The following is a 26258-nucleotide window of genomic DNA, read 5'->3' as shown; positions in this document are numbered from 1 at the left end:
TCAGGGCAAATTTCATCTTACATCCCCCAGCATTTGAGACAGTCCCAAGGCAGGTCTGCAAATTGAGCGCAGCACGACCTGGACGTTCGCGGTAGTCGACACAAGCTTCAAAATATAAAGTCGCATCCGCCTCCCAAACCTCGAGCCCAAGAAGAGCTAGTGCGCAGCATCTGCAACGGAAATCCGTCACCAAACCCCAAAAACCGACCGCTAGAAATATTATTGTGAATTAAATGTAAAATAGTATAACAATTGACTTAATTTTCCCATCTGCTACCTTAGCACCTCTATTATTACCTGTAATCATTGTAGAATGCTTCTTCGCCTTCCAAACCAGGTCTGGTAACTCGTTTACATCCCCTTACTAACCCTATGCCCCCGGCCGATCCATTCAAACCGGCAATTTTCGGAGATATTTGTTACAGCTGTGATAGATAGAGATGAGCCCCAGAAACATTCATCTATTAATTATCAGAGATCCCCGCTATGGCTTTATTCTTAAACGGAATAAAAGCACTTTCTAAACAACGCGACAATCACATTTGGTAAATTTTTACCCTGAGTCCCACTTGAAATCATAAAAGAATTTTGATATATACCTACCCACATTCAGAAGTAAACGTGATCGCTGTTCATTTTACTGATTAGTTAAAAAGCCCTACACCACGTCAAGGTTCAGTTTTAATCGTGGGGTATATTAGCAAGTACAGGAAAATTATTATTAAAATATGAATTTGCGTAGGACTCGTAAAATTGATGCAAGGCACAATAATTTTTTTCACAATTTTCCCGAATGTTTGTGTTTTGAAAGATTGCTCTTGAACGCATGGTCGGAATGCTGTGATATTTATATCAAAGTGTCAAGAAATCTGTTCTGAACACATTTTTCATTTTGTCAATTCAAAACAAACTTCGTATGTAGCTCTGAAGCTCCAAATGCGACGGCCTTACTCGTTATTGAGTTAACGAGTTGATTTCAATAGTTTAAAGTAACGTTTACTACGTTTGGACCCACGTTAGATTTTACGATGCTAAATGGTGCAAAGTCCACCACCGCCCACAAATTTGTTTCTAGAAATACTTCAAACGATAACATTCAAACGATAAGAAAATGTTCGGATCATAAATATCGCTCATAACACACTAATTTGGTGCTTTTTGTTCCAATATATAGTTTTTTTTATTGGACTTGAAGGGCCTTATTACAGTACCCAAGCCCAACAAGCTCTATGAGCCAATCACAATGTTCATCAGTAATCAGATACTCAGCTGTTAAAGTGTTTATGCAAAAGGTAGCGCACACCAACGTACGCTTAGTTTGTAAATAGCGCTATTTAGTATCGGTCGACAAGAAAGTACGAGTACGAGGGTATATTAGTACGATAGGCTAGCTGTGCAATTTAAAAATATGTAACACGTCCTCGTTCATATCCCAAATAGATTGAGGTCAAATTTGAACGTAACTCAACAACCAAAATCATCCGAGCAGAACCTTCCGCATCATGCTGCTGCTGGGTTCTCCATGTTGGTCCGAAGAGTTGGTATCGGCAACACACCTACAAGAAAAACGAAACACGTTAGACATTTATACAAATACAACTTGGTTGACCTATTTTCCCGTCGACGAACGATTAGGTATGTACTTACTTTGAAGAACACAAATACTGCAGCAGAGGAATACGGTATTTACCGCAAAAGTCAACAAACTTGATGTGCTCCACACGATTGTCGAAGAATACTCCTGTCGAACGAAGAATGGAAAAAGATAGCAGAGAGATTAGTGATTGAGTTGTCGCACAAAGTTATCTCGTCGAAAGTACTAACACTAGCTAGACAGATGAATTGCTAGGTATTTAGAGATAATTGGTTGCGCACGCTCCGCGAATGAAGTGCAAAGTTATTGTCTCTTACCTTTGCAGTTTGGATTAACACAACAATTGGCCGTCTGCAGATACTCAATCAGGACCCGAGGCAAATCGAACGGACTGTATGGCACCGAAGCGGTCTTCACTGTACGTGCGGCAAGCTCCAGCAGGGTGGGTGGATTAAGTGTCATATCCTTGACGAAGCGCACCACCAGCGGATTGTCACGTAGACTAAGCTGCAAAAGCCGTGAAGAGGGTACGGACAATTAGTGATACGTGAAGTAGATGGATTGGAATGGTGAGAAAGCACATAATCAAACACTTCCCGTCACAATAATTGTTATCTTCTATCAGGCTTTCAGTAGAGCTTAGTAAATATTATATTGTAATGGCCTTTATCTTGGAACCTTTGGGATTGAAAAAAAAGTGCCGTGTGAATGAGCGATAGTAAATGTTGCAGAACAGATACCAAATACACGTACCTATCTAGTGTATATGGAAATATAACTAATTAAGGCTAAACCAACAGGTTTCATAACCTCTAGACAAGTAGCGTCGCTGGTGTGCCAATTGTATTTGAGGTGAATTATCTTGACACAACAGATACTCAGCAACTACCATTTCCGCGAATTTCCAACAATTGCCAGCGGATATTACATCTGCTTACGATAACGCAATGGAATGAGGGGGTCAAAGTTTGAAGGCCCTCTGTTTTCATTCGACAGACTTCACAGTCAGTACAGGACGTTTGCGGGGCTACTTGCTACGATCCTATTGACTCTTACAGCCTTTCCCAGTCGAGATTCGAACAACTCGATTGTGGGCTACCGCTCTCTAACCGCTGGTCTAATCATCTTGCTCGACCAGGAGCGTTTGTTCTTACCGCATTTGAGGCGAACACCATCTTTGTAGGATAGTTGTCCGATAGCCACCTTTTGGATACTGGGTTCGCCATAGAGCTGTGCGAGTTCATGGCTCATCCTCCGCTTCCATACTCCGTTCTCCTGTACGCCGCCGAAGATCGTTCTTAGCACTCGTCGTTCGAAAACTCCGAGCACTCACTGGTCCTCTTCGAGTATTGTACATGTTTCATGCCCGTAGAGAACAACCGGTCTAATAAGCATCTTGTGCAGGGTACACTTTGCACGGGGGCTTAGTCTGCTCGACCGCAATTGCTTATGAAGCACGACTTCCGCTGATAATACGCCTCCGAATCTCATTGTCTGCCGTTACCAGTGAGCCAAGGTAGACAAATTCGTCAACTACCTCAAACTCATCGCCGTCGATCAATATACTACTGCCCAAGCGGTTCCGCTGGCCAGCATGTAGTTTGTTTTAGACGTATTTACCTTAACCCAATCTTTTCCGCTTTGCGCTTTAGTCTGGTGTACTATTCAGGCACCGCCACAGATATTCTGTCGATAATATCCATGTCATCGGCAAAGCAGGCGAATTGACAAGATTTGTTGAAGATCGTGCCCCGCGTGATGATATCCGCTCGGTTCATAACACCTTGTAGCGCTATGTTGAACAGCAGGCATGAAAGACCATCACCTTGACGAAGCCCTCTGTGTGATTCGAATGAACTTGACAATCCACCCGAAATCCGAACACAGCACTGTGTACCATCCATCGTAGATTTAATCAGTTTGATGAGCTTCCTGGGGAAGCTGTTCTCGTTCATGATTTTCCATAGCTCTTTCCGGTCGATGGTTTCATATGCGGCTTTGAAGTCAACGAACTAATGGTGCGTGGGAACTTTATATTCACGACCCTTTTGGAGGATCTGCCGCAGTATAAATACTTGATCCGTTGTAGACGAAACCGGCTTGATAAGTTCTCACAAATCAGTTTGCAATTTTGTGATAGTCGGTGGAATTATTTGGGACCGTCCTGTATAGGCGGCATTGAGGGCGGTGATCGCTCGATAGTTCTCACAGTCCAACTTGTTGCCCTTTTTATAGATCGGGCAGATAACCCCATCTTTCGACTCCTCCGGTAGCTGTTCCGTATCCCAAATTCTAACAATTAACCGGTACATACAAGCGGACAGCTTTTCTGGTCCCATTTTAATAAGCTCCACTCCGATGCCATCTTTCCCAGCTGGCTAGTTGTTCTTTAGCTGCATGATGGCCTCCTTAACTTCGCCTATCATTGGGACTGGCTCCTCTTCCTCGTTTGTTGCATGGTCGAAATCGCTTTCCCCGCTGTCATGGTTCTCCTATCATTTGACCTTTTTGTCACCTCCCGATCGTCCGTCAGAATACTGCCATTCTGATCCCGACACAAAGCCTTTGCGGGAGCCGTTCAGTTTCTGGTAGAACTTTCGCGTTTCCTGAGAACGATGCAGCCGCTCCAACTCTGCATATTCTCGCTGTTCCAGGTAGCGCTTTTTATCCCGAAAGATTTGGTTTCGCTGCATCTTCTTCTGTTTATGTTTTTCTACGTTCTAACGTGTGGCACTACGCATCTTGGCCGCCCGCCAAGCGTTCTCCGCGTCCATCGCCCTCCTACAAAATCGTTAAACCAATCGTTCCGCTGATTCCGCTGTTTTGATAGTGTTCCATCAGCAACCAACAGCATTGTCCCCATAATGTATTATAAAACGAATAAAATTTATTGCCGTGTCCACTAAACTAAACTAAACTTTACTTCTACTTTGATCTTCTTTGAGGTTCATCAATTCTTGTACAATGTTGTCATGGCTAATACCCAAAGTTTCATAGTTACAGTTTCATACTTTGTTACTAGTAACAAAGTTTGATTAGTACTGGTCACAAAACCTTTGCTTGCTCTGTAAAACCGTATAGCAATTTTAATTTCGGTTCATCATCACTCTAATTTGACCAATCAATGTTAAAGTCTGTGCAACCAACACATTGAAATTCGATCGGTCAACCAAATACTCCAATTCAAACATTTTTTAGAGTTTTCAGAAATACAGAAACACTTTCACTTGGCGAATGAACCGTTTGATAGGAAATTAAAAGACAAAAATCAACTTAGAATTTGCTTCACGGTTCCTGGTGAAAGTTTCCTTTGTGTGCTAAAATATTTCCGATAAGAAGCATTGAATTTGAACTTTGAAGTGGCTGTTAATCGAGACGGCTAATAGATTAGGTTAAAAATGGCCGGACGGAAAAAGCACCGTTTTTGCAAAAGTTCACAATGGCAGCGTTTTCTAGACAAAACGAAATTTAATAGTAAGACCATTATTTTCTTTCTTCCCATGTTGTATTTTTTTATAAAGCTCCAAATATGAAACTTAGTGATACCTTCCACAGACTTACCTTGAAGGTGACATCATGAGCATGCATGAAACTTTGTTCACTACTTAGAAAGCAGCGCATATAGTTCAGCCACGTTTACTAAAGTGAATTCAACGTTATCTGTCCCATAAGAGTTCAATGCTTCTGTAATGGTTCATTAATAATTACTCGTCGCGGCAATTCTGCCCGAAGCGAACTCGTTTCCACTCACATAGTTAGTGGCCTCAGCAGATGTGCAACTTAAAGTTAAGTAACAACAATAAGTTCCATTGAACTAGTGAAAACTATTCAATCTAAAAGCATTACAAACATACTGTAGACTGTACATCATTCCTGCGGCTAAGTCGCAATTTAATAAACCTTTTGGACATAGGTATGTCCTCTGTGAGAGTGATCTTTTCACTCTTGCTGTTACATTAGTGGAAATATTTACTCAAACCTAAATTCACATTAGAGATGACTTCCAAAGACCTACATTGAAGGCATCGCATCGTGTGCATGCATGAAACTTTGTTTGCTGGAAAATAGTGCATGCATTCCAGCCAAATCACGATGACAGTAGCAATAAGTAAATCAACATGACCTTAGACTGCAGCCGGCCAGTTGTTGCAATTCATTGTTGTTTCGCAATTCGCACTCAATATCAACAACGGTTTGTGACGACAAACCCAGACCTGGCACGTTTCACTGCCAGCCCCAGCAAGCTACCGACTACCAAACCTTATCTTAATGTCTCTTTGTAAATAAAAATGAGTGAAACTAGACAACAGTCTGCGCCAATCCTGATAAGACTGAATTTACTCGCAGACAACGGAAAAGCTGAACAAAAAAAAGCCACAATAGACCTCCTACTTGGAGTATGCAACAATGTAAAAAGCTCACCTCAGTAAGGTTTTTCAGAGTGATGATCTCGCGCGGCAGATGCTTGAGGTGGTTCTTGTGCAACAGCAGCGACTTGAGGTGGACCAGACGGGCGATCGAGCTCGGCAGTGCCTCGAGTAGGTTATCACAGAGTACGAGAGCGTGGAGATTGTTCAGCAGCCCGACAGTTTCCGGAATCTCGGTGATTAGATTTCCGCCGAGCGAGAGAAGTTGGAGGCTGCAAAATGAAAGCAATATTGCGAGTAGTAATTAGCATTAAGTAGTATTTAGCATGATAACACAAAATGCGACTAACGACTTAAGATTAATATTTAAACAATGTTTTGAGCCATGAAAGTTTACCGTCTGTCCTTCATAATCTTAGAAGAAGACTATTGCTATCTCTTGCAAATAAATACTACTTTGGTTGCACTTTTGTTTAATAGTGGTTAACTGATTCTTCAGGTTCATGAAACACAAGAGCAGAAATTATCAAATAATTGAAGTCTGACGAAAATACCATTCTATCCTCTTTACGTGAGTCAATAACAATTAGCCCAAATATAATCATACATGAATTTTCCAAAAATAACATTAATACAGAAAGCTTTAAAATCTGCATTTTGGCCAATAAATATCTTTTTACTTAACTTAGTGAGGGACGGAGCAGCGTATTGCTAATTTGTTCTCAGTCCGACCTATTGTGCCATCCGATATTTACTCATTCTGTTTGATGCTCATGACCTGGTTGATCAGCGCTTTCGATCATAAGAATTCAAAAAAGGGCTTGCTTCGCGGATAACCCCAAAAAATGAAGACTTTACATTAATGACATTCAAGCATTTAATAATGCAACAGCGTTAATTCCGTTGTGCATCCAATATAAATTCTATAAACTTGGCAATGGCATGAGAGACATTGTGCCGGTCGTGGAGTCTCCAATAGAAAAAATGCCTCCTAATTCTAGACAATGCCAAAGAAATTCTTGAGTTCAGCAGAAACTGGCCTCCTTCCTATCAACGTCAAAGGTTTGGACATATAGCGTTGAAACTCCGAAGAAATTAACTCTACTTGCTATAAACAAACGCAAGGAGAACCCATGGGCGCCACCTATCGTTTACGAAACAGGATTACAAAGAAAAGAAAAATAATGCACAGTCACCTATAAAATTCATCAACGTTAACTCGAGAGCTGATGGCAAAACTGATAAATTATCCTTGAAGTATTGTGGCGCGAGTGCATAACTAGTACGAAGAAACTCAAAACTCACTGATGTAGCTAGACGATGGCCTCCTCCAGAATTTTTCACCATTAGATTTTTAAAGAGTGGAAAATCAGCGTATATGTTCCCAGAAGAATTTTCCTCCTTATATTCTCTCGCTCAAAAACCAAGCGAATATCAACAGATTTGTAGTTGCGAGAGTAGTAGAGAGAACTTGGCTAAATACCGATGAGCAAGGAACCAGTTGGCCACGATCTTGAGAAGTAAAAAGCGCCAAAAGGAGAAAAGAGTTCGTGAAGAATTAGATCAACTATTCCGAGCTAATGATGCGCGCACCTGACACGATGAACCAAACTCATAAGGGCTATCCACCGAAATCGGATATGTAATGGAACGAGGGATAGAATCTTATCACAAACGTGTGCGAGTTGGTCGACAATTTCAAGCAGTTCTTCGATGAACACTTCAATAGCGAAGTTGCAGAAAAAGGCAAAACGGAAGTTAGTCAACGAATGTCCATGGAAGATGGTAATGCTCAGATGCTGGGACATTACTATATCCGAGAAATCAAAAACGAAATCGCATTGCTGAAGACCAACAAAGCCGCTGGTAAGTACCGTTTACCGGCAGAGCTTCATAAACATGGCCGAGAAACGCTGGTTCTACCCTGGACTATTTCCAAGATTTGGGAAAATAAAAAGTTACTGGAGAAATGGCTGGAAGAAGTGGTTTATCCCACAAGGGTGACCGGCTCAACTGCTGCAAGTATCGCGTTTTGTCGCTGGTAAACGCCGCCTAAAAGATACTTTCCCAGATCCTGATACGCCACCAATCACCGCCGCCTGTCACCAATAGCAGATTAGTAGGGAACTACAGACAGGTTTCATGGGGGCTCGCGCAACTGCGGACCGTATTTTTACCATCTGACAGTTCTTGCAGAAATATCGGGAGTACAACGTGTTCACACATCACATCGTTATTGATTTCAAAGCAGCCATATCATACAGTCGATTGAGACCAGCTATGGTAGATAATGCACGAACACAGTTTTCCGGATAATCTAATGCGACTGAGCTCATTTTACCGAGTGATGTGTTTCGTGCGCATCTCGGAGACACTCTCGAGTTTCTGGGTATTAAATGGAAAAGGCAAACAAGAAAGCGACCAACATAATAGCTCTTGCCATCTCAAGCCCCTACCTAGCGCCGCCATGTGGCCATACCCGGTAATGCTCTATTGAGTAGCTAAGCTAGGAGGTGCAATGCTGCGTGGTTCATGGTTGACTGATTTCAAAACGGACGGCTGAGCCACACGGCCAGGTAAGCCTAATATATAATTCTAATAATTTGTTTTGTTTTAGCTCATCAAGCACGTCCGACTGTACAGTGAAAACTTTGGCCGTGACAAGTTTAAATAATACACATGATATCAGAATGAAGAATTAAATTAATTATTGGATATTAGATGCACTGTTGGAAACTCAAATGACGCAATTATAATTCATTCGACGGATTGCTGGTGAGATTGTTCTATTTTTGCCCATATTATAAGCACCATTTTATTTTATATTTACGCTTATATATTCATATCGTATATTACTGGGTACATGAACACCTATGACGATTGCGTAAGTTTTTACGCATCCTCGTAAAGTAGGTGTTCAACTAACGTACCCATTTCTACAATCGTAAGGACATGGCCAGGTATATGGTGTACTTACGGGAACACCATTTCAGCCACCCATGGTGCGTACGGTTGTCTATGCTATGCTTTGATAATTTTGATTTATTTTAATGTTAATGCGTATTTACCGTGAACGTACCATATTCTGCGCAGTTAAGACATTTTTATGATTCTTCCGCTATTATAAGTATTCTAGACTTAAATTAATAACGTTGATAGCAGCAACGTGTAGTGCTACGGTCTATAGTATCTGGTAAAAAACATGGGAATTATAAGTCGACTAACAATTGAGTATTTTTTTTTGCGTTTTGTAAACTTATCCACGGTGCTTAATTCTGCACACTTTCTTGCCCATGTTCCTAATTCTGCGCATGTTTGTTCCTAATTCTGCGCACCCAAAAAGTAACAATAAACACTCATAACATGTTGTTTATGTCATTATACGCTAAAAGCACGTCAAAAATCCGGTATTAGCCATTACAATAAATAAATCCATGATTTGACGTTCTTGTGCTGTCCAGGTGGCACAGAAATATTGTTATCATTTTGATTGGCTTACTTTAAATAATTTATTGTCGGTAACGTGAAGGGCGAGTTGATTCGAGGTTTCTGCATACTGAATATTACACTTTAGACATATATTGAAAATTGTGTTTTCATGTAGAAACCCCTTTGCCACTGCCTGAAATTGGACATTCAAAAAAAAATCAGAAAACATGGTTCCATAAATTGGCGCACGTAGGTTCGGACCCCGAGTCGCAACACAGGATTCCAATCAATGCACGTTAAACGTTCTACTTGAATTTTCATGCCTCTATACCTCAGCCATTTGGGTGAGGTTGCGTATTCTTTCGGGATTTCTTCAAAGGATACATTACTGCGCAGAATTTGGAACATGAATAAAAAATCTGTGCCTAAATCTGCGCACTACTGCGGTGCATTTTTCCAACGAAAGCAAGGCATGCAATCATTCTTTTTGTCTAAAACATGACTAAAACTAGTTATTCTTTCTAACTATGGTGGGTAATTTGATCATTGCAAAGAATTTCGATCATAAATTTGTTTATTTTCTAGAATGACAGTTTTAGCGTTGGCGCTAACGACGTTGTTTTCTGACATATAAAATATTTTCAGTTTCACTTTAATTTATTTCGCTGTCAAATATTATGCCTCTTTGGTGAATAATGGCGTAATATTCAACAGGTATTTATAAAAAAATAACACAATGGTCATAGTTATGCACAATGTTGAAAAATACATATATAAAGAAAAATGCGCAGAATTAGGAGCCGCGCAGAATTAGGAGCGGTCACGGTACTATAATTCTAACCAATATCTAATTCGTATCTTCAAAGAATTTCCGGACCGTTTTGCATATTTTTTCACTACACTACAGAGCACAAACACGGCTGGTAAACGGCTGAATAATGCGTACCGTCGGTGCCTTGTGCACGTGTAGGCATAAAATAGACCCAACAGTGGTTCATAGCCTCTTATTCAGCAACTCCTATTCCTACCGCCTCGTGGTACCAGCCGGGATACGAGCAACTTTGGTGGAGATCGGGTAACCAACCCCGGTGGAAGCCAAGGTCGTATGCTGACAGGAAAGGAGGGCTCTTTCGAGCTTCGTTGGCCCTCCGGCGAAACAGGGGGTTGGTGTAGCAGGCTTTGCGAGCCGTCACCACCAAAAACACTAAAGCACGGAACGAAGAACAAATATATTCTTACTGGAACAATCGGAATAGACCCACGCGACGAAAAAGGACTATGGATTGGAAACTCGGGACGTGGAACTGCCGATCTCTCAACTTCCAAGGGAGCACTCGAGTGCTCTCCGACGTATTGAAGAGCCGCAAGTTCGACGTCGTAGCGCTGCAGGAGGTGTGCTGGAAGAGCTCAACGGTACGTACGTTCAGAGATGGACATACCATCTATCAGAGCTGCGGCAACACACACGAGCTGGGTACAGCTTTCATAGTGATGGGCGAGATGCGGAAACGGGTGATTGGGTGGTGGCCAATCAATCCTCGAATGTGTAGGTTAAGAATCAAGGGCCGATTCTTCAACATAAGCATTATCAACGTGCACAGCCCTCACCTCAGAAGTACCGATGACGACAAGGATGAATTCTACGCGCAGTTGGAGAGTGAATACGCTGCCCAAACATGATATCAAGATCGTCATCGGGGATTTCAATGCTCAGGTCGGCCAGGAGGAGGAATACAAACCGGTTATTGGAAGGTTCAGTGCACACCAGCGAACCAATGAAATGGGCCTAAGACTTATCGACTTTGCCGCCTCCAAGAATATGGCCGTACGTAGTACCTTTTTCCAGCACAGAATCCACCATAAGTACACCTGGAGGTCACCAAATCAGACAGAATCACAGATCGACCATGTTTTGATCGACAGTCGGCACTTCTCAGACATTATCGACGTCAGATCCTATCGAAGCGCTAACGTTGACTCGGACCACTACCTAGTTATGGTTAAGATGCGCCCAAGACTCTCCGTTGTGAACAACATTCGGTACCGACGCCAGCATCGGTTAGATCTCGCGCTGCAGAAGCAGCCAGACTTCGCCGCAAACTACGCGCATTCACTCGAAGCTGCGCTGCCGGAAGAGGACGAGCTGGACGAAGCCCCTCTCGAGGACTGTTGGAACACTATCAAAACAGCCATCAGCAGTGTAGCGAAGAGCTCCATCGGGCATGTGGCCCGGAATCAGCGGAACGATTGGTTTGACGATGAATGTAGGAGGGTGATGGATGAGGAGAACGCTGCGCGGCCGGCCAAGATGCACAGTGCCACACGTCAGAACGTGGAAAGATACAAACAGAAGAAGATGCAGCGAAACCAAATCTTTCGGGAGAAAAAGCGCACCCTGGAAGAGCAGGAATATGCAGAGTTGGAGCGGCTGCATCGTTCTCAGGAAACGCGGAAGTTCTACCAGAAACTGAACGGATCCCGCAAAGGCTTTGTGCCGCGAGCCGAAATGTGTCGGGATAAGACTGGCAGTATTCTGACGGACGATCGTGAGGTGACGGATAGGTAGAAGCAGCACTTCGACGAACATCTGAATGGTTCCCAGGCGGAGAACCATGGCGGCGGGGAAAGCGATTTCGACGGTGCAGCAAACGGGGAAGAGGTGCCAGCCCCAACGATAGGCGAAGTTAAGGAGGCCATCATGCAGCTAAAGAACAACAAGTCTGCTGGAAAAGATGGCATCGGAGCGGAGCTTATTAAAATGGGACCAGAAAAGCTGGCCGTTTGTCTGCACCGACTAATTGTTAGAATTTGGGATACGGAACAGCTACCGGAGGAGTGGAAAGATGAGGTTATCTGCCCGATCTACAAAAAGGGCGACAAGTTGGACTGTGAGAACTATCGAGCGATCACCGTTCTCAATGCCGCTTATAGAGTGCTGTCCCAAATCATTTTCCGCCGTCTACCACCAATTGCGAATAGATTTGTGGAAACTTATCAAGCCGGCTTCGTCGAATGTCGGTCTACAACGGATCAAATATTTACACTGCGGCAAATCCTCCAAAAGGGCCGTGAATACAGAGTTCCCACGCATCATTTATTCGTTGACTTCAAAGCCGCATATGATACCATCGACCGGAAAGAGCTATGGAAAATCATGGACGAGAACAGCTTCCCCAGGAAGCTCATCAAACTGATTAAATCTACGATGGATGGTACACAGTGCTGTGTTCGGATTTCGGGTGGATTGTCAAGTTCATTCGAATCACACAGAGAGCTTCGTCAAGGTGATGGTCTTTCATGCCTGCTGTTCAACATAACGCTACAAGGTGTTATGAACCGAGCGGATATCAACACGCGGGACACGATATTCAACCATTCTTGTCAATTCGCCTGCTTTGCCGATGAAATGGCTATTATCGGCAGAATATCTGTGGCGGTGCCTGAATAGTACACCAGACTAAAGCGCAAAGCGGAAAAGATTGGGTTAAGGTAAATACGTCTAAAACAAACTACATGCTGGCCAGCGGAACCGCTTGGGCAGCAGTATATTGATCGACGGCGATGAGTTTGAGGTAGTTGACGAATTTGTCTACCTTGGCTCACTGGTAACGGCAGACAATGAGATTCGGAGGCGTATTATCAGCGGAAGTCGTGCTTCATAAGGAATTGCGGTCGAGCAGACTAAGCCCCCGTGCAAAGTGTACCCTGCACAAGATGCTTATTAGACCGGTTGTTCTCTACGGGCATGAAACATGTACAATACTCGAGGAGGACTTGTGAGTGCGCGGAGTTTTCGAACGACGAGTGCTAAGAACGATCTTCGGCGGCGTACAGGAGAACGGAGTATGGAGGCGGAGGATGAACCATGAACTCGCACAGCTCTATGGCGAACCCAGTATCCAGAAGGTAGCTAAAGCTGAATGGATGCGATGGGCAGGGCATGTTGCAAGAATGCCGGACAACTACCCTGCAAAGATGGTGTTCGCCTCAAATCCGGTAGGAACAAGACGACCGGGAGCGCAGTGAGCAAGATGGTTAGACCAGGTGGAGCGAGATCTGGCGGAGAGTACTCGGTGTCCGAGGAATTGGAGAGCGGTAGCCCTCAACCGAGTTACATGGAGAAATTTTGTTCAACAGGCTTTGTCTTAGGACGGCAAGCCACCTAAGTAAGTAAGTACAGAGCACAAAACGATAGACAAACAGTATGAAGGCCTGTGCCTAGCGGCACGAACGCTAGGTTGACGTAGAACTACGAATTTAGATACTATTCAATGATGCTGGGCATTTTTGTGCCCTGTGTATCATTTTCATCAGTTTCTTGAAATTTGTAGATCTCTAACGAGTGAAACCACCAAGTCACAATTAGCCATTCTTTGGTGATTGGCGGTGATATCGCATTTTGAAGATTTTGGGTGGCTTGTAGCCCTAGCTAAACTATCTTTAGATTACTGGTTGAAAATTACACACCAATTGATAAACGAAACTTGATCAAAACAAAGTAATTGTCATTAAATTTTGTCACAACTTTTGGTCAATCAGAAAATAATAATCAATTAATCTGGATTATTATTTACAGCACTGAAAACAGTGTAAAGTACCCTTTATTATGACAGATTGATTTGAAGTATGATTGCCTTTTAACTAACATATGAAATGCCAGTTAAAAATTAGGCCGGTTGAAAAATGAACAATTACTATTATCGTACTCTGTACCTCGCAAGTTTTCCTGGCACGTCCACAACGTTTTCGTACAAGACTTTAGTTTAGAATAAATTCATACAGTATATCCATAACATCATCGGTAGAAAGGAAGAGATCAAAGAGCATAAATTTCGTCTAGGTTTAATGTTCAAATGATAAAATCTATCAAAGCTAGAAATAGTTTTACGCTTTTACAAAATTTTTTATTTGACATCAACTTGGTCTAGCCTTGATCGAAATAAATAAATAATGACCAGTTGGGACAGGAAGATTCGGTCGCCTTTATCTAGAAGCAAAACTTCTGATCGATTGATACAAATACCTCTAACATCCATTGAAAAATAGCTGAGTCATAAGAGTGCAAAACGCAAACACTTTTTGTTACGTTACATGTCCATTTCTCATACTTCTAATGTGCTCTCACCGTATAGTAAACAAAAACGTAGTTAAAAAACAAAAACGAACTCACCTGCTCAGTTTCCAAATATCCTTGGATACGTTCGTAATCTGATTGCCTCCCAGATACAGATATTTGAGCGCTTTCAGCTCCGTCACCTGTTCCGGAAAATGCGTAAAGCGATTTCCGCTCAAATTCAGCTCCTTCAGACCGCTGCACCCGCCGTTGTTCAGTGCCAGGAACGTTTTCGGCAACGAGCTGTTGCTAAGCCGATTATTCTTAACGATGAGTGTCGTCAGCTGGCATTGTTCCGTTATCACTGCTGGTATCTGTGCCAGATTGTTGTTACTAAGGTCCAGCAAACGTAGGTTACCAAACTCGACAATCGACGTTGGAACAACGGACAGGTTGTTGTGGTTCAACAATACCGTTTCGATGTCCTCTACCAGCTTTTTCGTTTTACACATGCGCATCAAATCCTCATCTAAATGGCGCTTATTGGCATGACCGAAATCGACGGTTTTTTGCTCACGCGAATCGCTGTCGCAGCTGTCGCTGGTGTAAGTTACATCCATTTTTGGCGTTTGTCAGATTCACAGTTATTCACTGAGATAACTAGATTTATTGGATAATTTTTGAATAACTACACACTCGACAAATATGTTAGCTAATTCCAGCTCTGTGCCTCACATCACATTATTACTTTGTCGCGCCAAACTAGCAGCATAAACTTCTCACCATTCAGCTCCGCATTTGCTAATATAGTACTATCAAGGCAGTGCAGCCTAAGTTCCTGCCTGTCTACGACTGATAACAAGCGAAAGGGATGTTTGATTACACGCTACTCTCTATGCTCTGCAGACAACCAATTGTACCGCACTATTATACTAATATTACCATTATAATAATTGAAACTGTAAAATCAAACACGAATGATTGCTAGTATTTGTATGGTTGTACGAACGATTGCACGTTTCAGATGAGTGATAGACCACGCGCAGCGCGAAATATACGCAAAACAGTACCGGTTATCTTTTTATATATATATATTCCATGAGATACTCTGCGCCACCACCAGCGGTTGCGACTACAGGACTATGACTTCACTGCTGGCTTCAGAGCATCCCCTAGTAGCTCGATAACGCACATAGTCCACTGCTGGCGATGGTTGTGCTCACACTGGTGATGCCGAATATTCAAGTGACTGAAAATACCAAAGAATAATCTTTGTTGAATAGTATTTGTGAGTAAATTTGTTAAGATGATAACGATTCTACACAAAAGCATAGTATACAATCACAAAAATTTTATGAATAAATGTTGAGTAGTAAATGAAATCATAGTCTTGCTTTCTGCTCAGTTTGTGTGAATTAAAGCAATTTCTTACTCGTCCGACGGCTTACAAAGGCAGGGCAAGATCATGCTATTTTTGCTAAGAACAATTTGAATTGGCTGGTTTTAAATCAAGCAGCAAACTTTGTGCGACAGTTCGACTCTGCACAAGTAACACTGCTAAGCCGGTAATGATAAGCTGATAAGCGACCAACAACAACTAACAGGCTCATGTTGCGGCAGCGTTCCTAGCGCTTATTGAAAAAAAAAATCTTATTGAAAATTAATCGACCCGAGTATCAAACGAAACTGTTGAGTTGGTAAAAGAAGCCTTTTAAAAAGATAAAATTCTCGAAAAATACTCGTAGGCTCTAAATCTTTTTTAATACAGCCGTTTTAGAGTTTAGAGCCGTCTAGAGGTTATTTTTTAGGGTTTTAGAGCCGTCTAAATCTTTTTGAATATAGCCGTATAGAGCCATTTGATAACCCGAAAGTCAAATGAATTTTTTATAAAGAAATTGACAATATTCTTTCAATAGCAGATCATTTCATGATACAAGTGGATGTCTGATCATATAATAGTGTGAGATATGATTTTGAAACCTCAGCTCATACATTTTTAAATCATTTTGGAATTTAATAGACGAATTTTGCGATTTTCGATTAGGTAAAACAAGTTAACAACTATACCCAACAACTAAATATAAAGATATACCCAAAGTGATAAAAATTGTTAGCGTGATATATTGTGCAATTTCTATTAAATTAAAAATATTAAACTAAAAAATTAAATAAGTAGATAATTAGGTTGATAATTGAAAGCGTTCTCTCAGATAACTGTTGTTGATTTGTCGGTCAGATTAGAATCAGAAGGGGTTGTACTGTTTTAAGCAATCGGTCCCATTCTGCACGATCCTGAACGCCATTTTGTCGCATAGAAAATCTTTGATTCCTTAATCGGGTCTTTAGTTGATCCCAACTCACTTTTGAGCTGGTTGTTTCGGCTGGTGTAGATAAGTTCGATTCCAAATTTCTTCATTTTTCGCCGCAGAGGACGTGTTATGTTTTTGTCGTATTCTACTGCCACTCTCTTTAGTTCTGGTGTTAGCGTTATTAGTGATTTTTTGTATTCTTCCCTTCCTCATTCAATGGTAATGTTTCTATCCTATGTATCATATAATAGAAAATCGCTATTTTGGGCTGGTTCGGGTGGTTGGATGAGCTAGGTATAACACGTTTTGTTTTGGTAGGTTTTCTGTAATTACCTTAATTACCAATATGTCCAAGAAAGGAAGTTTTCCTTCTTTTTCTATTTCGTAGGTGAAGTGTATGTTCTTGTGCGTGCTTTTTATAGCTGTTAGAATGGTTTCCAGTTCTCCTTTTTCGATTGTGCTGAAAACGTCGTCGACGTATCGCCACCATCTTTTCGGAAGTAACTGGTTCGCACGGGAACGATGATAATGGATTACCCATTGGTGCACCTTTCAACTATTTGTAGAAGTTTCCCGTGAATGCAAAGTAGTTCTCCTCCATACACAATCGCGTCAGCTTCAAGCAAGTAACCTCCTACCTTTTGTCATGATGCATTATCAATAACCAATCTTTGAAGATGCTTATCGATTCTTTCACGGGACAAACAAGCAAAACCATGGGTATAAACGTCCTTAAGAACTTGACCCCTCTTTAGCGACAGACTTCGCAGCCGGTTATTAGAGTACAGAATAATTACGGGACTAGTGCAACGATCCTATTGACTCTCTTGCAGAACCGCCCAGTCAAGATTCGAGTATACGACTGCCTTGTTAGTCCAGGACCGTACCCCGGAGCTAACTGGGCAGTCTTTCACAGGGATGCTCGGGAATAAGACCAAAACATTGAAAGAGACCATTATGTCGTCTTCTGTTAGTTCTCTCGATATTTTTAGGTGCTCGACGAATTCTCGTGTGCTGTTGACGAACCGACTTAATGGGCACATTTGAAACTCGAGTACAAACCACTTGGCAATCTGTTCCGTGGGTGATCCGTTTGCCGTGATTATTTCCCGCATTTCGGTACCTAGTTTGTGTTTTGGGTTGTCCTTTTACGCTTTATAATTTGGGGTTTGATGTCCGTAGTTTTTCGATGCAGTCTCCTAGCGCATCAATGTAAGTTGACATTTCTTTTAACTGATTTTACTATTTGGGATAGGGGGTTGGTTCTTTGATGTCTATATGGGCCATTGTTGAATTTTTCCAGCATCAGTTCATCGTAGTCCTCCTTGTTCATTATAACCACCTTATTTCCTTTGTCTGCCTTCACGTAGTATGTTGGTTTTCATTTCAGCTCTTTGACGATGCGAACTTCAGAGTTCCTCCTTTTTGGGTGACGATTCTCCTTGATAGCATCAACATCCGTTGTCCTAGCGTAGTTTATTCGGAAGGGTTGAAGATTACATGTGCTAATTCCTGTTTCCATGCCGATGATAGTGTGTTCGATATTCGGTGTCATTGTTACTGCGTAGTTTAGTCCCTCGTGGAGTGATCGTCGGTGAATTGTTCTGACTGTTGACTACAAAATTTTCTAGTAGGTGAACCTTTTTTTGTTGTTTAGTCACTTAACCAGTGTAGTCACTTTAACCAGCTTTGGGTCATTCGTTACTTCTGCGGGGTTGGAATTTGAACCCGGGTCCTCAGCGTGAGAGGCGTGAACGCTAACCATTACGCCGGGACTGACCCCAAGGTGAACCTCGGAGTTTTCTTGTCGTGTGCTGTTATTACGTTGGCGTAGTTGTTTAAACTTTCATTCTCCTATCTTTCTCTTTCTCTGATTCACATTTTTCAGCGTTTTTGGTTTTTGTTAGGAACAGTGGGAAACTGACGGTGTATTTTTTGGCCACCTTCGAATGTAGGTGGTAGACTCCAGAGTTTTTGTGTTCAATTTTTTGTGAAGGGTCTTAATGCTTTTTTTTTCTCCACTGCGATTCAACGCGTCTAATAATGTGTAAAAGTGCTGATTTTCTAGTTTTAACTCTATGACGAACTGGGGTTAGGTGATGTTTCAGACATCTCTTTAGAAAAGCGATGTTTTTATGTAGAGTTGCTGTGGCTTTTTATCAGCTCAATGAATTTGTTTGGCTCGGATGACTTGGTTGCCATAATTAACTGAAGTTTTTTTGGGGGTCCTAGTGAAATACGAAGATTTAAATTAAAGAAACTTTTTCACGATTGAATTCCACTATTAATTTTATTCACGACAGATACGTATTTTGCCTGCGATTTGAAGGCTGCATTCGTGTCTGTTTTTGAATTAAATTAAGAATGAGTCGCTATGGAATGGCGCAACTTGAAAAGTTTGTCCTTGAAGAGTCAGCGAAATTTTCTTATCGAAAGGCTCAATTGTCGAATAACTAAACCAATGAACACTTAGTCACCATTGCCAAGATTTTCAAAGTCAGTTAGTCTCTATTAGGGCTATTAAAAGTCATAGAAAAGTAGAATCGAAATTTGCAAATCAGAGAATTCATATGATGTTTGCTCGATTGTCGTAAATTAAGTTAACGCAAACTTTACCGCCATCACTAAGCAATTTACAGTCAAACAGTCCTCATCAGGACTGTTAAAATTTGCAATTGAAAGGACACCTTTTTAATACAAAAGCTCATTCGATAAAAGAAGAAAATACCTTTTTACGCTTGAAATTTAGAATTTTTCCAAGTTATTTTGAAAATTTGTGCTTCAAATGGAAAATATTGGGCATTGTTTAGTTAAAATAGTTGGATAATGCGTAAAACAGACCCCATAGTGGTCTTTTGCCTCTTATTCAGCAACTCCTATCTCTACCTTCACGTGGTACCAGCCGAAATACGAACAAACATAACGGAGATCGGGTAACTAACTCCTGTAAAAACTAAGGTCGTATGCCAACAGGGAAGGAGGCACAGTGTGTCTCGATACTAGAGGGGACCCTTTTTTGTGTGGATATTATCACTACGACCAGCATTTTGATCTACTGTGATCTTATCCAGGTGTTGTTCCGCACTTTGTTGTTATTGCAGTAACGCTATAGAGTGAGCGAACTGCTTATTATCCATGCTTAAAGTGTCGGTGTGTTTTCCTCCTTTTTCCCTCTACGCTTCTTACTACTTTTCAACCAATCTAGCTCTAGAGCCAGGAAGTGCGGAGACTAGTTACAATTTGTCCTTGGACAAGAGGCTTCGTTCGCACCTCGAGCAAGTATCATTCTTATAACCAGTCCCGGCTAAAGGCTTCATGGTCGGTAAAGCAGAGTTAAGCACAGAGTGAGGGTGTGAATGTATGTGTTCCTTACTACTTACGCATTACCAATCTCGTTCCTAGAACCAGGAAGCGGAACAAGCTATAATTTGCCCTTGAACAAGAGGCTTCATTCGCACCTCAAGCAAGTACCACTCTTATAACTTGCCCTGGCAAGAGGCTTTCATTGTTAGTAAATGCATAATGCAGTAGGAAGGATGTGGAGGGGCCTGTGAATAAACCCATGCTAAAGTCACTTAACATCGAATGGCCTGATTCTACTAAGATTCGAATCCACGACCACTCGCTTGTCAAGGCAGACTCGGTAACCTTGCGGCTACAGGGCCCTTTTGAAAAAATTGCCGTCATTTTGACAATTTTTCGAATTTTCAAAAACCGCTACGTAACAATTTAGGTATTCACCTAAAGCTTCAAAATCTCCGATACTCCGTTGATTCCCGGCACATACCGCCAGCAAGGAACTGTTTTCTAGATAGCATTCACGCGCCCAGCTACCACCAGCATAATAATCACTATTCTGGGATCCAAAAAATGCAAAATATAACTTTAAATACACCTGAACCAATAACCAAAATACCCAAACACGTTAATTCCAGCATCCGAAATTTTTTTACGTAAATGTGTTATTTTTCGACCTTCCAGAATAGGATCCCTCCTTAAGATGGCAGCCCCATCACGAGACTCGATAGCGTAGACCTACGGCTATGGAGGTACGTAGGGTACGGCTACCTATCAAAACCCAAAAAACTAACAACAGTCAATAAAATTCTACTCGGAACATTCGGCATGGACAAAGGTGACGAAATAAGGACATGAAATGAAAATTTGGTTCCTAGAACTGGATCAAAGAGAGAATGTGCTTGTTTAGGATAAAAGGCCGTTTTTTCAACTACACCATCCTAAACGAGCATTGTCAACACGAAGGTAGACACGACGACGAGAAGGAAGCGTTCTATGTGCAGTTGGAGGCAACGTACGACAGCTGCTCACCACGGGACATCAAGATCGTCATCGGGGATATGCACATCCAGGTCGGCTGGGAAGCAATGTATAGACCGGTGATCGGGTTCCATAGCCTGCACACCGACACGAACGATAACGGCTATCAGAAGCACTTTCTTTGCCCACAAAAGATAACCACAAAGCTAGCTGAAGATCACCTGACCAACGAACCTCGAACCAATATTCTCATCGAGGGCCGGTTTTTCTCGAACATCACCAACGTACGCTCCCTACAGGGTGCGGATATCGACTCAGACCATTACCTAGTGGCAGTACATGTGCGCTAAAAACTATCAACGGTTTATAACTCGCGACAAAGCCGCCCTCCTCGGCTTAACATTCGGCAATTAAACAATCCGCCAGTTGCCGTAAACTACGCGCGCGTACTTGATGAAGCTCTGCCTTCCTCTGTGGAGCTAGATCTTTCGACCCTCGAAAACGGATGGAGTATGATACGCTCGGCCGTCAACAGGGCCGCAGCCGCGGTGCTAGGAGTAGAAACCTCGAGTGCACAAAATGATTGGTTTGGCGGGGAATGCCGACAAGCGATAGAGAAGAAAAAAGAGCTTGGAAAAACTATCTAAGCATACCAACGAGAGAGAATTTGACCAAGTATCGACGAGCGCAGAATGAGTTGACCACGATCCTGAGGAGGAAAGACGCCAAAACGAGTAGACAGTAGAGAGATCGTGAGGAGCAGGAACAACTATTCCGGGCTAATCACACGCGCAAGCTTTACGAGAAGGTGAACCAAACTCGTAAGGGCTACACACCTAAACCTGACATCTGTAGGGACGTGGGAGGGAAACGCAAGGTGGTCAACAGGTGGAAGCAATATTTCGATGAGCACCTCAACGACGATATAGCAGCAGGAGACGCAATAGAAGTTAACCTAGGAGTGCCTACAAACGACAACAGCATGCCGGCTTCCAATCTCAAAGATATCCGTCGAGAAATTCGTCAGCCGAAGAATAATGGAGCCGCCAGAAAGAACCGACTCCCGGCAGAACTGTATAAAAATGGCCAAAAACCGCTAACAACGGCACTTCATTGGTTACTTTTAAGAATTTGGGAGGAGAAGAAACTTCCGGAGGATTGGATGGAAGGTGTAGTCTGTCCCATCTACAAAAAGGGTGACCGGCTAGATTGCTGATCAATGCTTCGAAAACCAAATATATGGTATGAAGAGGCTCCAGAAAAAGCAAAATTTGCTTCCCACGGACAGTGACTATTGATGGTGATGAACTGAAAGTAGCTGATGATTTCGTATATTTGGGATGCCTGGGCACCGCCGACAATAATACGAGTAAGGAGACAAACGGAAAGTGGAGAGTGGCGGAGACGTATGAATCACGAGCTGCAAGCACTGCTTGGAAAGATTCCCACCTGGCGAAAGTTGGGAGATTACGGTGGGCCGGAAATGTTACAAAGATGCCGGACGACTGTGCAGTAAAATCCGTTCTCTTCAAGAACCCCACCGGCACCTGGAATACCGCGGCCCAACGTGCTAGATGGCTCGATCAGGTTGAAGCCGACTTGCGTGTATCGAGACGAGACGCGCAACGAATCGACGACGAGTAGCCCAGGACCGAGTACAATGGGGAGGAATTCTTAATACGATAAGAGCCACCCCGGCTCTCGGCTGAATAAGTAAGTAGTTAAAATAGTTGCATTGGAGAATTGGACATGCAAAGATTGGTCAAACGTTAGCTACTGCCACTATACTTTTGCCACTGATTTGTTCGTTTTATTGGTTGAATTTGGAGAAAAGAACCTTCACTCCAGTCAGACTGCAGTTGCAATGTAATTGGATAACACACTCGACCGCAGATTGAAAGTTGTGATTTCAAGTCTCACCTGTCCAGACGATTATTTTTCACAGTTTGCTTATGATTTTCTCACAATTCATTCAATATTCGTTCACATTCGCCTCTCCGATAAGAGTGCTACATTTAACGCCGTATTCGAGGGCAATGCAGATGTGTCGTGGCAGTATGTTTTAGTGCAGCCCACCAAGTGCCGCATTTCTTCATGAACATGAACTGATTTGAATAAATAATGCCTTTGATGACCGAAACAATCTGATTTAATCGCGTAGATGTTTGATTCGGTCATTTGGTTTCCATTGTGCAAATCAGCCCCTTATCATCGGACCTTATGCATATTGTAGAATTAAAAGAATGCTAATTTAAATGGTTCAGTGAGTCTGATTATTGCTATAGCCTGATAAATACTAAAATTTTGATATATCTATCGTATGACATCCTTTTGATATAACAAATAATGACAAGTGTAGGTGGCATTTCCAAACCAAATAAAGCTACAAATAAAATTGAACAAAAAACGTGGTTTAACTACATAAAACCATAGAAAATATTGTGAATATTGTAAATCTTATGAAAAACGACAGTTTAGTAAAAGACACTCAATAGCTCACCGCTGAATTTATCAACAGACAAAATAATTTTTTGTACTAATAAATCTACTGCGTATAGTTCGGAGTCATAAAACAGTACGGGTCTTTTTCTTCATCTTTCTCGCCAATCAACTGCTTCAGTGATTGACCCTTCAGCCGTACGTACTCCTGATACCAGCGGTTTATCCTGCTTGCTTGGCGCCCTTCAAAATAACTGATTGCATCGTTGACGAAAATATCGTTTTCGAGCACCAGATCTTGCGCCAAAAGTGCTTGCCGTGCCAGACGATCAGCTACCTCATTACCATAAACGTGTACGTGACTTGGAATCCATTGAATGATGGTGTTTGAATGTTTAGCTCTTTCCAGGATTTCGTTCGCTACCGTATTTCTAAGCCGCGTATTTTTACTTTTCTTTAAAAATACACATGCCGCTTGACTGTCTGTTAGCAGGACGGCATTTTTAATTCCTTGTTTGTAAATGTGCTGCATCGCCACTTTAATGGCCAGTGTTTCCGCTGTCATGATACTAGTGTCCAGGCGCAGTTGCATCATTATTTCAAACCCATTTGACTCATCATATACTCCTATACCACATCGACCATCTGGAGATTTGGAAGCATCCGTATAGACCCGAGTTCTACCCTCATATTCATTCCTCAAAAGACACTGCACCAAGTAATTCAATTTCTCTGGTTCAATTGACTTTCTGTTTCCTTCTAAATAGTCCAGTGCCGGATGAATGTGCACTTCAGTAAACAGTTGCTCTACATGAATGTGTTTGGCAATCGCTTCAAAAATAAACCGATTCTCAAGAAACATCTTCTGTACAAAGGACAACTTTTCAAGGTCAGTTTTGAAATGAAAGTTTCCAAGCTCACGTAGTTGATTATACACATAGTTGTTAGATCGGCAATGGTGCGCTATCTCGCGAGCAGCAACTAGTTCACGGAGAATGTCAAGCTGTTCCCGGGCTTCATCTTCTTTTTGTTGTCGGCGAGCCTCTAAAGCGGATTTCACGGTACCGTGTGTTCGACAGATAATCCGTGGCTGGCAGCACAAATAACTACAGTATTCGTTAAACTGCCTTATCATTTGCTTGCAAAATGAGTTCCATGTTTCCAAAGCAGGATACATCGCAGTATGTAGAACTTATTTTATATAACTGATTTTTCGTCATTATTACCAACAGCACGTAAAGCTTACCATGACTATTGCGTTTCTATATATTCATGTTTTATTGAACTAGGCATATGCTAAAATATTGTACTGTTTGTCCACCCGTGTTTAGTACTAAATGTATGTGCTATATTAAATTATTAATTCACGCACAATATCACAATTTTCATTTATTTTATGATGCAGACCACTATATTGACAAAAAATAAAATTGAAGATTCACCAATCACCACAAACTTTATCACAGTTTGAACTCTTTGAAGAAAAAATTATAATTTATAATTAAATTGCTTTTTTATGGTTTTCATTACAATTTCAATGTCAACAGCTGCAATCTACACAAGTTTAACAGGTTGAATAAAATTATCCATACCAAATTCAAGTCGAAACGCTGATGATATTTGTAAACAAACACGTGTGTAATTAGCCAAATTTCTGCTTGACAGTTCACAGTTGTATGAAACCAGGGTTGTTCACATTTTAGCTCATAAATTGCAAATCTGCTTGGTCAAATTTGATTAGAATGCCAGTTAAAACATTGGAAGATTTGGACAAGATTTGGGGTTTATAACTGTATGTGACACGAGTTGTTATGATGAGGTGAACACATTTAAAATCGTAAATATATTGATCGCATATTGAATATTTATGCAGGAAGTGATTGTACCAATCCAGCTTTCCACGAACGATAATGGCGGATATTGAGCACAAGTGGGCACAATCTTTCGACATTCATTGGAGGAGCATCAGGTTCACCCTGAAGGAGTTACAGTCGAACAACAAACAATCATGGATGTTTCCATAGTAACTCCGTCAGGGTGAACTCGACGCTCCTCCAATGAATGTCAAAAGATTGGGCCCACTTGTGCTCAATATCCGCCATTATCGCTCGTGGAAAGCTGGATAGTTGCGCTAATGTTCCTTTAATTGATTTTTATTTTCCTATACGTTGCTAGTATACCTATTTCCGTACACGTTACTAGGTTGCTAGGTGAAAAAACATTGTAGCGCAACTATCCGGCTTTTTACGAGCCATAATGGCGGACGTGTTCGTAATATTTGAACAGCATTTTTGACATTTTCCTAATACATCGCACGTTTTCTCTCCGTGCGTTCCTTTAGTTTTACCGTGGACGTGCGGAAAGAAAACGTGCGACTGTTATTTTTGTTATGCATCAGGGTAGCGCCGAAAGTACCCAGGTAACCAATAAGCATTTCCAATGCATGAATGTCAAAAGGATTGTTCGCATACTACGAACACAATTTATAGCGTCCGCCATTATCCAGCTTTTTACGCGCTATAATAATGGCCGCTATACACTCAAAATATTCTGCACATAACTAATAGTAAATTTCCATATGAAATCTCATATGATTATCATGAGCCGCATATAAACACAACCCTCCCAGAAATACACATAAAAATTATACGCGTATGAATAGTATGTGCAATTATACACATAAAAATTATACGTATATGAATAGTATGTGCTAATTTTTCGCTTGCACATAAATGATAACTGTTTAGCACATAAAGATCATTTACTGGGCACATTGCAAAAATCTATAT

The 26258-nt window shown here is 41.7% G+C and overlaps 1 protein-coding gene across 5 annotated transcripts; it reads right to left on the bottom strand.

Annotated features, from left to right (window-relative positions):
* Positions 1-1157: 1157 nt before the first annotated feature.
* On the bottom strand, positions 1158-25078 carry LOC128741768 (leucine-rich repeat-containing protein 58). Of its 5 annotated transcripts, none has more exons than XM_053837795.1 (6): positions 25062-25078; positions 14561-15692; positions 6017-6233; positions 1912-2101; positions 1648-1741; positions 1158-1556 (listed from the first exon to the last, which is right to left on the bottom strand). In XM_053837795.1, the coding sequence occupies exons 2-6, from the start codon at positions 15061-15063 to the stop codon at positions 1478-1480; spliced, it is 1083 nt and encodes a 360-aa protein (XP_053693770.1). In that variant the 5' UTR covers positions 15064-15692; positions 25062-25078; the 3' UTR covers positions 1158-1477. The 5 variants fall into 5 exon arrangements, with proteins under 5 accessions (XP_053693770.1, XP_053693768.1, XP_053693771.1 ...); XM_053837793.1 differs by lacking the exon at positions 25062-25078 and adding an exon at positions 25000-25044; XM_053837796.1 differs by lacking the exon at positions 25062-25078 and adding an exon at positions 24877-24892.
* Positions 25079-26258: the final 1180 nt, after the last annotated feature.

This window comes from Sabethes cyaneus, chromosome 3, assembly GCF_943734655.1.
Source record: "Sabethes cyaneus chromosome 3, idSabCyanKW18_F2, whole genome shotgun sequence".
Lineage (NCBI taxonomy): Eukaryota > Metazoa > Arthropoda > Insecta > Diptera > Culicidae > Sabethes > Sabethes cyaneus.
This window is presented reverse-complemented; position numbering and strand designations above follow the sequence as displayed.

What these genes read in the sequence shown, in the direction of transcription:
- LOC128741768 (XM_053837795.1), bottom strand. Translation starts at nt 15,063, where the DNA reads ATGGATGTAACTTACACCAGCGACAGCTGCGACAGCGATTCGCGTGAG. An exon ending in CTCTGAAAAACCTTACTGAG is followed by an intron (nt 2,102 to 6,016) that starts GTGAGCTTTTTA and finishes CGGCTTTTGCAG; the next exon opens with CTTAGTCTACGTGACAATCC. An exon ending in CAGTATTTGTGTTCTTCAAA is followed by an intron (nt 1,557 to 1,647) that starts GTAAGTACATAC and finishes TTTTTCTTGTAG; the next exon opens with GTGTGTTGCCGATACCAACT.